This window comes from Sabethes cyaneus, chromosome 3 (assembly GCF_943734655.1).
Source record: "Sabethes cyaneus chromosome 3, idSabCyanKW18_F2, whole genome shotgun sequence".
NCBI classification, from domain to species: Eukaryota; Metazoa; Arthropoda; class Insecta; order Diptera; family Culicidae; genus Sabethes; species Sabethes cyaneus.
The window spans coordinates 7,869,153-7,882,555 of record NC_071355.1 but is presented as its reverse complement, the minus strand read 5'-3'; the positions used below and the strand labels follow the sequence as shown (position 1 = coordinate 7,882,555).

The window sequence follows — 13,403 nt, the reverse complement described above, 5'->3', positions numbered from 1 at the left end:
GCTCGTAGTTCATCCTTCTCCTCTATACACCGTTCTCGCATACAGCGCTAAGATGGTCTTAGCCACACGATGGCGTTTTGTACATGTACATGTATGGTACATTTGGTACCATTTGGTGAAGCTTACAAGGCTTAGGGTCTTGTGAGTCCGCAGTAAGCACGACTTCTGGCAAGAATGCGTATGCGTATTTCTCTGCTACAATTGTTATTCGACGTCATCCACACTCGTCCGCCACATCGAACTCGTCCCGGTTGTCGACTACCACACTATCTATTGCTTAGGCAAGCTATATCGCGCTCGATTCCTCCTGCTGACAGGTACTCGGTTTTAGGCGTATTTACCACTAATTCAACCTTTAATGTTTCACGTTTCAGTTTGGTATACTACTCACAGGGTGGCCACAGAACTTCTTGAAAAAAATTCCCGACTTTTTCCCGATATTTTCCCGATCGGATTCAAGTTTTTCCCGACAGAAACTTCCTTCATTTTTCCGTTTTAAAATAAAGGTAACATATGCTGTGTATATTGCAGTTTGCAGAGCAGAGCTCAAGGATCGAAACTATCACTTTACTGTGAGTCTACGGAGTGCACTCGTCGATTCTGCCACGAAACAGAAGTGGAAGTTCAAACAATGTAGTAGCCGAAAATCAGGTATCTTTATGGACAGCCTGGGCACGACTGGCTCTCAAGCCCACTAAATGTGCATTTAAATTAGTTTAAGAGTGCAGCACAACGAAGGGAACTTTCCCGCCAAAACAAAGTTTCATTATTCAGGGTGCCTGGACACTACGGAAACGAGAGTAATAAGCTTGACAGCCTAGCGAAACAAGGATCAGCTCAGACAGCAGTCCGTCCGACAGAAGTCTTGTAAGCAGGACTAGAGAGCCAGGGTCAAATATCTAGCTGATGAATGACGACGTTACTTTTTACACCCTTCTGCTAGTGGCAAATTTTCGCAGGCTTCTGTCGTGCTCTGCAAAATATCTCAATTCTCGGCGTTTTCCTGGCAAAGCACAGAAGACGAATCGATTTGCTCTCTCTCAGTCGAATGTTACCTTCGTCGAGTTTTGTTTTGCTTTTGCAATGCTTTGCTCTGCCGGCGAGTGAGCATCAGTTTGGTGTCATCTTTCTTTTTCTGCCGGAGCGCTACCGAATGCATGCTCTCAAGGTCACGGGACAAATCGTTCCAGTCCATATAATTACCTAACGCATATTCTCTTTGGGACACGGAGCGAATAGCCTCGTGTCTCCAGCGTGCGAAGATAATACTAGCTCTGCTTGTCGTTGTCCGCCTTCTGCGCAAGATGAGTGGTCGTAAGAGTAAACAGTATTTAGGCATCGTTCGAAGGGAGAGGAAACGGTTGAACAGAAAACGAAAGCAATTTGATCGTTGTGAGAAGCAGATTACTCTGCCTCTGTATGCATAAGATGAGCAATATGAAGCCTCGGCAAACCCATCTTTGTTAGCTCAGATGATGCATCAGCTTTTTAGCAATGTATTAGCAATAAGGAAACTGCAACTTTTCCGATGGACTGGATGCAGGGCATATTGGTCAAAATCACTAAGAAACTAACTAAATGCGGTAACTGGCGTGGCATCACGTTGCTTTGCATTACTCTCAAAGTACTCTGTAAGGTAATCCTCAACCGGATCCGAGAGAAAATCGACGCCGCTCTCCGGCAATAGCAAACTAGATTCCCTGCCAATCGATATAATACGACTTTCCGTATTATGTTGGAGCAAGTCATCGAAATTCTGACCTGTTTTCTTCTGGTACTTGTTGATTTCGAGAAAGCATTCGACCGAAACATGAAAACACCTGGGGCGTACTAAGGCGTAGATGAGTTCCTGATAAAGTAGTCTATCTCATTGTTTTAGTGCAAATTACTGCACGATGGCCTCCTGTCGGTCCCTATATGTGTTACTGCAGGAGTGACATAAGGTTACATATATACTGTCACCGCAACTGCTCCTCGTTGTGATGGACCAGATTTTAATTGGAACCATTGATAGTGAACCAGACCGAAGATTACCCTGGGGTCTTTTCACTTTCCGCCCAGTTAGCTTCGAGGTACGATGCTGGTTTAACAAGCCAGTCGTCGTCGAATAATAATGTCTAAAGACGGTTTAAGCCCAAGACTTTGCTATTGCTTTGCTTTTGACTTTGGCCGACGACATTCTCTTGCTCTGCTGACGACAATATGATGTACAGAGCAACCTTGATGACAACTCCAAGATAGTAGGTCTCATATTCAACGTCGCGTCGACCAAGTCAGTGAGATTAAACATTATTAATCCATCCAATTTCAAAGTTAGATCAGGATGGCCAGGGATTTGGGAGTATGGAATTTGGGAATTGGGGCTCGACACACAAATCAGATTACCGTACCGATCCTAATACGAATTTTCAATTGAAACGTGAAATTCGTTCGATTGCATGCTAGACGTGGTCCGTGTCGGTGGAGACAACTGCAGGTCTTCGTTCTGCATCATTCAGGATTCGTGGTCTCACACTTGGATTTCCAATTAGGAACCTTATCGCCACATAGAAACAGAGATTCGGAAGCGTAAGTGGAGAAGGATCTGATATATTTTGAGAAGAGGGGCGAACGAAATCGGCAGGAAGACACTCAACAGGAGAGCAGAGGAAGCAGATCCAGAAGCTACTGACGGCGTGATCTTGCTAACTGTATTCAGATTATTATTGGAACCTCACCTGGCGACATGTGGCAGATGGCAGATAACCGTCCACCAACCAGACTTGATACCTTTGTTCTGCCGAACCACAAACCAACGGACATGAACACATCAGTAATTAAGTCATCAGCAACAAGATAAAAACGGGGAATATTACAATAATTCAAAATATTGGACGCAGTGGATCAGCTCCGCAACAGAAGAAGAAAGCTCTATTTATTACTAATCGTCTCCTCCCAGTTGGTCTCGTGGTACGATACTGATCAAATAAGCCAGTCGTCGTATGATCGAACCTATCAATTTTGCTACACACTAACAGTTGACCACAAAGCATATCAAACACAACATTAGGAGGCCAAGTCACTGATGAACTGACATTACACTGGCATTTCACTAATCACACATAAGATCTCACACGCAAACGATCACTTGCTTGTAGCCAGGTGGGCACAGTTGGTGTACTTTGCACGTTTGCTTTTTGCTACCCGTTTTTTGATTTCAAACATCTCTCGTAAAAAAATCTACAGATCAAAGCTGACTACTTTAAGGTAAAAATATAAAGCGCTTAACTTATACAAATTGTTATTCAGTAAAAATTGTTATACGTGCCGAAAGAAGTATTAAAATTTTTTAATAACCAAGAAGCTAACTGAAAGGAGACGGTTAGCAAAAAATGGAGCTCTCTTCTTCTGTTGCTGAACTGAACCACTGCGTCCAGTATTTTTAAATATTGTAATATTCCCCGTTTTTATCTTGTTGCTGATGACTTAATTTCTGATGTGTTCATCCGTTGGCTTGTTGTTCAGCAGAACAAAGGGATCAAGTCCAGCGACGTTCCTTGAAACCAACTGGAAGGCTGTACCCTCCACACACCACTATTACGAAAAAGCTGATACAGAAAGTGCCATACGCTCACAGATACAGACGGTTTTCAGTTCGTCTTTGCAGGTGGAGAAAATTCCTGGTACGAAGATTTCGTTTGAGGTCTAAAGATTCATGTGTTTCAGAATTGTAGGGGTGTCGACATGTCTCCTAGATCCTATCAAGGTGTTCAACTTGAACATCTTTACGTAAATTAATGAATTCCCGATTTATAGCAATTTTCACCAAATTCCCGACTTTTTCCCGCATTTTTCCCGACAGGTTCCAATTCCCGACTTTTTCCCGCATTTCCCGCTTTTCCCGAGTCTGTGGCCACCCTGTACTCAGCAACCCCCTGGAACGTCCTTCCGGGGAAGCCATTTTCGTCCGTAATTTACCATACCTCTTCACGGTCGATAGTATCGTATACGGCCTTGGAATCTATAAATATATAAAGCGTAGGAACTTGGTATTCTTGGCGACACGTTTAGAGAATCTGTTGCAGCACAAAGATTTGGTCCGTTGTCGATCGCCCATCCACACGTTCATCCGACAAGATCGCTCCGTCGTTATCCCGACATGTTTCGGTTCACGGCACAAAGCCTTTGCGAGATACGTTCAGTTGCTTGTAGAATTTACGCGTCTGTCTGTTCCATGTCCTTGCACTCCATTTCTTCCAACGCTTCTTAACTCGGAAAAACTGGGTTTACTGCCTTCGTTTCTGTCTATATAGATCTACGTTTGGACGGGTTCGAAGCCCGCGCTGCATTCTTCTCGTCTAATATCCTCTGACATTCCTCGTCGAACCAGTCGTTACGTCGACTCCTCTCAGCAAACCCAATAGCACCTTCCGCTGTACTGTTGATGGCTGCTTTAACGCTAACCAAGCAATCCTCGAAAGGGGCTTCGTTTAGCTCTTGTTCAGTTGTCGAATTCACGCTCAAGCGTCCTCATCGTCCTCGTCACTTCCTAGGTGTGGGCTATGCACGTTGATAATGCTAATATTGAAGAAATAGCCTTTAATCCTCAACCTGCACATACGACTGTCGATTGGCCACCACCCAATCACGCGCTTCTGCATATCACCCATCACGATAAAAGCTATACCTAGCTCGTGTCTATCGCCGTAGCTCTGGTAAATGGTGTATCCATTTCTATACGAATGTATCATAGACTTCTTCCGGCATACCTCTTGCAGCGCTACAATATCGACCTTGTGAGCACTCGTTTCGCTGCCGTGATGGAATATCTGGCTGCTGAAGTTCTGGAATTGGCAGGAAATATGCTGCTCGCGACAACAAAACGACCAGAATTATCGTCACTTGCAGCTGGCCAGCCGCAACGACGAAGAGTTAAACAAATTGCTATCCGGTGTCACCACTGCTCAGAGAAGTGTCTTTCCGAACATCCAAGCTGTTTTTTGCTGCCAAATATATCACGTCGAAAAACCGTTCATGAAGATTTGAGGAATTTTCGCTCACTGATTTTAAGTCGATTGAATTCGATTGATTCTAATTGTTCGCTTCCTATCAAATAATTTTAACCGATCACCTCTCGCGCTTCTGTTCACTGGTTGAGTTGGCCGTCTCGGAAGGTACCAAAGCAGCCAACAAATATACCAGCTCCAAGTAAATGTGTGATCAAGCGTCAAAATGCATTAAACCATGGGTTTAAGAAAAATAAATAGTTTTAGTAACATCTTTTGCATCTTCATATAAAAATTTGTTAGTTCTTAAAAGAACGGTTTTCAGTAATTGATGAAACCTAGGAAACTTGGAACTTGGTGCTTTTCACTCGGTTTTCTTTAGCAACACAAATCTATCCATCACCAATCCTACAGTAATAATACGTAGCGTAATTTTTCTTTGGCAGCAAAAGGCGAACGGCTCACTGGTAACTTTGCTCTTTTGTTCAGACTGAAATTGAAATGCTCCATGTTCTTCAACGTAAATGATGGAATGATGGACCAAGAAAAATAGGCGGAACCGATTCTTGTCGCTAGCTCTGGTACACAACACGAGGTAAGCCAGCGAACAGTATTATTCAAACGCTAGCTGAGTTACTGCCAACATCTCACTGGCATGTCTGGACGCGACAAAGGGGAAAGCATCAAGGGCAAGCGAAAGTCACGCTCGAGTCGTGCACGTCTGCAGTTTCCGGTCAGCCGTATTCATCGGCTGCTGAGGAAAGGAAGCCATTGAAACTGGAGCTGGCTGCCGTGATGGAATTACGGAAGTGCTGCTCACGACAACAAAAAGATGGGAATTATCCCTCGTCGCTTGCAGCTGGCCACCTGGACTGATATTTCATCGTGACTCATGACGATACACGAACGGCTTCGCATAGCTGCTGTGGCTTTCCGGTTGGTTCGTTGCAACACGCCGTGCCTGGTTTGCGGTTATCGGTACTCCAATTTACCGAAAAGAAAATTACGTTACATGGAAGTTTATTGCAAGCTGCTATCATAACTGCAGCAAACAATCGGTTCTTTTAAGGACCTCGCAACAATTGAAGAGTTGATTATATTTTCTTGCCCAGTTAATACGATAATAACAAAGGCAACGAGGGAAAAGCTGAATTTTTCGCCGTTGCGGACGACCAACCAATGGCGGGAATAAGTTTTCTGGTCACGGACGACATTTTCTACCACTTCCAAAACGTCTGCGGCTTGTAAATCAGTGTTCTTCTTTTGTAAGCCGCAGAAAAGTTTTGCGTACAGTTTTTAGCTTTTTAAAAACTAGCGCGTACCGTGTACCGATTACCAGTGGAAAAGCACTATTCAACGTAGAAACAGATCACAAAAATTGATTTACTGTTTGGTTTAGTGTGACTGATTCGTTTTAATAAAATAGAATCAATCAATTCATAGAAATAACTCCTAAATCTGTTAGTTAAGGATTAAACGTATACAATGTTCCTAGAGAAGTTTATTTGTTTTTGTGCTCTAAACACACACAAATTTCACAAATTACTTCTAGATTATAGGATCACATCATTCAGTTCATCGAATTGTAGCACGCACTTCGACCTAATAATGTTCAAATTTGAAATCTTTATACGAAATCCATGGAAATGTTCATAGTATCAATATTAAGGGGAGGGATTGTAGCTATAGGTGTATACATTCGTAATCATACGCCAAGCCTGCGTTGGTATCCTGAGACACAGACCCTTTTTTATTTCCCGCAGTACGCATTGTTGTAGTAGCTAACTTCCAATTATATCATTCAACCCATCCGAAGGATTCTTGGTTTGAAGCGAATGTTCGTTACTCACGGCTGTGCCAGTGTCGTACCTCGAGGGCAACTCCATCATCCGAATGTTGTCCACATATCGCCACCAATGGTTTGCTAAGCGATTTCATTCATTTAATAGCTGTATTTGCCATAAAGAGCTCACATAGAAAAGGTAGAGAGGTTTCTCCATGGGTGCGCCTTGCGTCTGTTTATAAAATTTACTTCTGAACGTAAAATATTTGTTTGCTCAAAAACAAATATCTAAAATTCAATAAAAAGAAAACTTATCTAATTAAACTGAAATTAATTGCTGTATATGATTCTAACTATGCACGACTGTTCACACCCTAACGAGGAAAAAAATACCTGGCAACATTAACTCTGCACGTTGGTTAAGGGATAAAAGACTAATATTACAACAGTTTTAAACTAATTTGTAAATATTTCAATAATTACAACTAAAATCGAACATAAAATCCGCTAACATGATAGGTGTTCTAACTTCTTAAATTGAACCAATAATCATTAATAAATTCCTCCGTTTTTCTTTCTCTAATTGTTCTGCTTTCAGCTTATCGACATGTACAAGATCGATGAGGAGGAGTACAAGATGACCAGCAAGATGGAGTTTTATGCCTGAGAGTTTATCACGGAGCAACCAGAAACCTCCTAAAACTACCGGCCGAACTGAGCTCTTAGAATAAGATTAAAAAAAAAAGATAAAAACAAAACAGAAACAACTAACTTTTTTGCAACAGCAACAACAACAACAACAACCTAAACAACAAACAAACAAACAAAAAATGGTAAAAAATTCTACAGTAGTTTGTGGAAGCAACTATTAGATGATATGAATACGAGAAACCCCATATTTTAGGAAAATCTTACTTGTGCTCCACCACTATCATGGCAAAAATGTATCATTTTGAGCAAGGGAGAATCTAGGAGAACCAAATGAAAACAGAAACAGTAGCGCGTAGAATATTATACTAGTGTAAGAAAATTGTGAAACCAACATTTACCGTAAAATAGCATACTTTAGCCGAAAATGGAATCGTAAAAGTGAGATTAGTTGTTTCTACTAGCCAATGTGCTTTTAATTTTCGTTGAAAAAAAAATTGTGGAAACTCTGTTCCCGTCTATTAAATATTTATGTTGTTTGCCTTAGCATTGTTAAGTTTCGGAAGCTTTCAACTGCTGTGTTTCATTGTCTAGTTGGAAATATAGCAAGTCAATTAGGGAATAAAAAGCTTTAATTTATTATTTTATTTTCTTAACCAGTAACCAGAAAAGAAGCAATTTTATTGTCAGATTTTCTGAAAGCAATCAAAAGTGTTATAAATTTGGCAAACCAAAGTATTCCACCACACAATTGGCAACCAGGCTGAAGGTAAACTAATTATAAACATGATAACCCCAAAGTATAGAACAACACGGTATATCATATATAGTACTTTTTAAATTTATTGATGCTAATTGATATAAACGTTATAAACTGACAAAAACCAAATTTTAAAGAAAGTTAAAGAAGAAGAAAGCGTAGATTAAGAGAAAAAGAACAAAGAAGTATTCAACCAAAGTAGAACCAACCCTTCTCCCACCCTGTGTCCTTACAAAGAAAAAAGTTCCTTCGTCGTAGTAGGCTGATGAGATACCAAACACACGGAAACATGGTCACCCTTTCTTCCCATTCTTCCTGTCTTTCTCTTTTTCACTTTCTCTATTATCCATCTCCATAATCGAAAAAAAAAACATCGCGAAGAAGGAATAAAAAACGAACTGCTGCTAGGATTAACGCAAACTTGACATAAAAACTGAAACAAAAATCATGAGTGCCTATAATGCAAAACAAAAATCATCCCTTTAAACTTTTTACGAACCATCACAGGGGCGCGATTGTGTGTGCGTCGTTGCGTGATGATGATCGATTCCGAAGAAGAAAAAACAATCTTTCCGTTCCGAAAGATATGATACTAGGATAAACACACAATCACACTCGTCTTAATTGCACCACCCAAACAAACAACACATGCAACATTCAGTCAGAACAAAACATTCAACGAAGTTTTCCCCTAATTGTCAAAAAAAAAACATTACGTAAAGGTGAAACCTTTTTTTTTCTCTGAACAAGAAACAAGAAAAACCACATATTCTAGTCGTTAAATTTTAAGCAAACATGAAGAAACACTTATAAAAGATATAAAAACAAACTAAAACTGATGATGATGATGATTTAGAGTAGTAACATAACGAACTTGTGATAAGTTCTAGCCACTAAAGAACAAAACAACACAGCAACACAACACATTGTTCCAAGTAATCAAGTGATTGGAAAATTTAGTATTATTAACTCTACCGTGTTAAAATACGGGAAAAACTGAAACTGATAAAATCAAAGTGTAGAATATTTCGCGCTCCCGCTTCGCGGGAAGATAACTAAGGCGCATCCTAAAAATCAACAAAAAAAAAACGATGTAGTAGAGCAAAACAAAACAGGAGGAAGGAGGTATGTTCATTCCTTATTGATGATGATGAAGAAGATGATAATGATGACGGGGCGGCAGGCAATTTGTTGGATGGATCTCAAATTATGATGCTTTGTTTTTTACTATACTGTCTCTTTTTTGTAAAATTCCATCCTCAAATCAAACCGGAAACAGTGGACCGAACGCAGGTGGAACTTTTGCCATGAATCGTGTCTGTAGATCGTGACGTTACAGCAGTGAAGTCATAATAAAAAGTAACATACTGTAGCGAAAAAAATGCTGCGTTTCCATGAAAATTTGTCACCGTTCAAGAGTGAACACTTCTCGCTTCCGGGAGTACCATCGGTATGCTTTTTTTTTGTAAAAATCCTGACATGAAAAGGACCTTCGTCGGACAACTGGCCTTAAAAATACCACCTGCTGGAGCAGTAGAATAACAGTGGACCGGCATCAAGACCGTATTCATCACATCGAGGGATGAAACCCTCGGGCCTCGGGAGAATAGCGTAACGGCCGAAAGGAATGGATCTCAAATGAAACCTGATGATGATCGATCGTCGAAAGACGGCATTAACCGGCCATATGATAAAAATTCTTGTAAAATGGACAAGACAGCCAAGGTTAACTTTCTAACTGATGAGAAAGAAAGGCCCGCCGCGCTGTTTAAAGTGCATGGTCTTTGACCATCGGACAGGTAAATGCAAAGCACCCAATCGGTCTAAGCAATGTAGAGATAGGTGGTGTGACGCGGAAGACCACTTCGCGAAAAGGCTGTGTTGCGAAGCCCGCATTCGTGTGGTCTAATTTTCTCACACGCCCGATTTTGTTCTAACAAAGCACTGCTGCGAGTTTTTGCGAGTGTATATTTACCTATCAGTCACAGTCGTCACTCTCACTCGTCAGTACAACCCGAGCAGTTGATATCGAACATTCGCGAGTCCTTTCCGCGTGTGTAAGAAAAAAAAAGAAGTAAAGCATAATCTGTAAATGTATAGCGAGTGCTCGTGGGCTGCTGGCAGCTCATGAGTTGCTGCGTCGTGAGCGGGTTGTACAGAAAGACGCTACGAGGCTGTACGCCTCGTAGCAGAATATACGCACACATCACCGGCGGTTGTTTGTCGTACGCTTGCGTCAGTGGAGTAAGCGTTGGATGCTATACTTCTCATACTGGCTCGCGTGAGAGAGGCCAACGTTTGCGTCTTGCTCGAATTGCAACATTGCGAAAGGGTGCAATCACTGCGACACGGTGCAGCAGTTGCTCTGGCAATTGGCAGCCGATACGAAGTGGTATATTCGATCCTGTCGTATCTGACGGGGCGTAGCTAAACGGTCAAAGTTGGCGAGGCACGCACTACTGCGTTCTAGATTCAGTCCGGTGTTCCTCGTGACAGTGTCTTGGGACCTTTACTGTTCGTTCGTTTCATCAAAGATCTTTGTGCAAAAATTGAAATTCCATAAACTATCATACGCTAATGACCTCACATTTTACCGTGTGATCACAATACTAACAGAAATAAACTGAACTGACTGTGGAACTGACTGAGCTTTGTGGAACATATCTCTGCCGCTACGGATGCTGCAATGCTTGGTTTTCTAAGAAGTAGCATCAAATTTTTTGTTAACATTTATAGCCTCAGAGCACTTTACTGCTCGCTCGTACGCAGTATTCTCCAATATGGAGTGCAAGTTTGAGCACCATATAACGCCCAGTTATACTTGAGAAACTACAATTCAACGCCCCGTCACGCGTGATGCGCCAATCTGAGTTCTTTCGACGATCGACTCACTGCACGGCTTACGGAAATGGAAGTTTGTTGTAGTCGTTTCAACGAAGTTTATCATTTGTTTGATTTCGGTATGTCAACAAATGTATTCAGACCAAGGATTAGCAACGATTAGTATTAATCCCTATCGCTGCCACAAGAAGATACCCTATCCAACAGATGGTATCGGCCGACAAAGCAGAGTGCGTGATTGCTGTAGTCAATAGTGTCCACATCTGCAGTTGCAATGCTTTGCCCAGGTGGATACTAAAGCAGTTCAACCGGATGCTAGATAAGCTTACGGACGAGTTCACGGACCACGGCAGTCGAGTGAGATAGTAGGCAAGGGGCAAAACTTACTGGAAGCTTTGTCCAAGCTAGACGGAAATCTATCGAACGAGGGTTCATTCATTCATTAATTCGTCGCTCGAACCTGACTGTCAATGAGCTGAGCAACATCCTAGCGACAACACGTAACACAACTGAGCGTCTCGACACACGCAAGTCGGCTTGAAGCTAATCGAGCAACGCTCAAATACGAATACGGGCACGTATGTAAGCAGAGAGACAGTCTCGAGCCCGTAAAGGACTAATGATTTTATTAGCCTTTTATACATCGTCGGCTTTGTACGGCGACGTATACTCCTTGATCGAAGCATCCCTTAGACGGAAAAGTAGAGGTGGTCTAAGTGGACTAAAAGTTGGCTACTTTTGACAAAGATTCCTGCGTTCCTGCCGGATCACACCTTCACTAGCGATGTTGAATAACATACCGTCCAGTCCTCTTGCCGCAACCCTATGCAAGATTCAAAGAGACTCGAGAGTGCCCCCGAAACACACAACGTAGCTAATGTTAATGAAGACCTTCGATAAAGACCTGTTCGTTAAAGCACTCAGCGCAGAGAGCAACTGGTCGAACCTGACTGCCCGTAAGCTGACCAACGTCCTAGTACGGGCATGTGATACCACTATGCCTAGGACGGGGCAGCCAACGAACGGTCGTCGCTCGGTATACTGGTGGAGCGAGACCCTCCGCATGCGCAGAGGGCCCGAACTGATGCAGATGTCGAAGCTCCGGAGATCGATTTGCGCTTTCAGAAGCTATGCCATGATTCGAATTCGAACCCCTGGGGTGGTGCATACCAGGTGGTGATGAAAAAGATGAGGAGTGCATCTACTCCGCAGGAAACCTACCCCCAGAAGCTGAAAGTCATCGTGGAAGGGTTTCCGGTCACGAATGAGGAACTCATCGTAATTACCAGGGGTTTAAAGACGAAGAAAGCGCTCGGTCCTAACAGGATTCCGAAAGAGGCACTCAAAGCAGCGATCAAAGTATATCCCGATATGCTTAGAGAGACGCGAATTTTCAGACAAATGGAAAGTCCAAAGATTGGTACTGCTATCGAAGAGCCGGGGAAACCACCTGGTGATCCCTCGACGTACAGACCAATTTGCCTATTGGACACGTTAGGCAAATTACTAGAGCGGGTAATCCTAAACAGGCTGACGCCTGTGGTGGAGAGTGATGTCGGGCTAGCAAGCACACAGTTTGGCTTTGGAACTCCACTGTAGACACCATCAAGTCCGTCATAGAGAGGGCCGAGAAGCCTATGAGACAGAAAAGATGAGCCGACAGGTATTGTGCCATTATTTGTTTATTTGAGAAGGGAAAAGCACGCTGGAGTGGAACAGCTTTGACATTCCTTCTCCAGTAGGCACAAAACCTCCTATCTTTTTGTACCAACAGTTTACACCAAATGATACATAGTTTTTTTTTAACAAATTGAACACATTGTAACATTGATTAAAAACACGACACATGCTACTGAGAGGCTCGTTTCTATCATAGTCGGTACGTGATACAGGCAGAGGTAGAGAAAAGCATGGGATCGAAGAGTTCTACGGCGGATGTTTATGTTCAGCAGTTGTAGAATGTCGGGGTAGTCAATATATGATGTTAGGATATCGGAGATAAAGGTAGCCTTGGCAACCTCACGCCGTAGTACCAAAGCCCATACATTTGAAGCGTATTCTAGGACAGATCGCACTAAAGAACAGTACAAAATTTTTAAACATGGAATGCTCGTAAACTGTTTAGTGACTCTGAATAAGAAACCAAGATTGTTAGAAGCTTTAGAACAGATAAAAGCTATGTGATCCTAAAATGTCAGTTTTGAATCTAATAAAACTCCTAAGTCTTTTACAACGTTTTCCCGCGTAAGAACATTGTCCGAGATTTTATAATCAAATGATACGACTGATCGTTTGCGTGTAAAGGAGATACAAGAGCACTTTGAAGCAGTTAACACCATTCTGTTGAAATTGCACCAATCAGCAAAGATCTCCAACTGCGATTGTA

General features: G+C 42.2%; 1 protein-coding gene across 3 annotated transcripts in view; it reads left to right on the top strand.

Moving 5' to 3' along the window:
* The window catches only part of LOC128744392 (1-phosphatidylinositol 4,5-bisphosphate phosphodiesterase), a 185,127-nt gene extending 175,610 nt beyond the window's left edge, over nt 1-9,517 (top strand). For all 3 annotated transcript variants that reach the window (XR_008412387.1, XM_053841375.1, XM_053841376.1), the window contains one exon: nt 7,367-9,517. Coding sequence is in view for 2 of the 3 variants with exons in the window: in XM_053841375.1 (XP_053697350.1) it covers nt 7,367-7,435 (69 nt within the window). In the remaining variant the exon portion in view is untranslated. The remainder of the gene's footprint in view (nt 1-7,366) is intronic.
* The last annotated feature ends 3,886 nt before the right edge of the window (nt 9,518-13,403 follow it).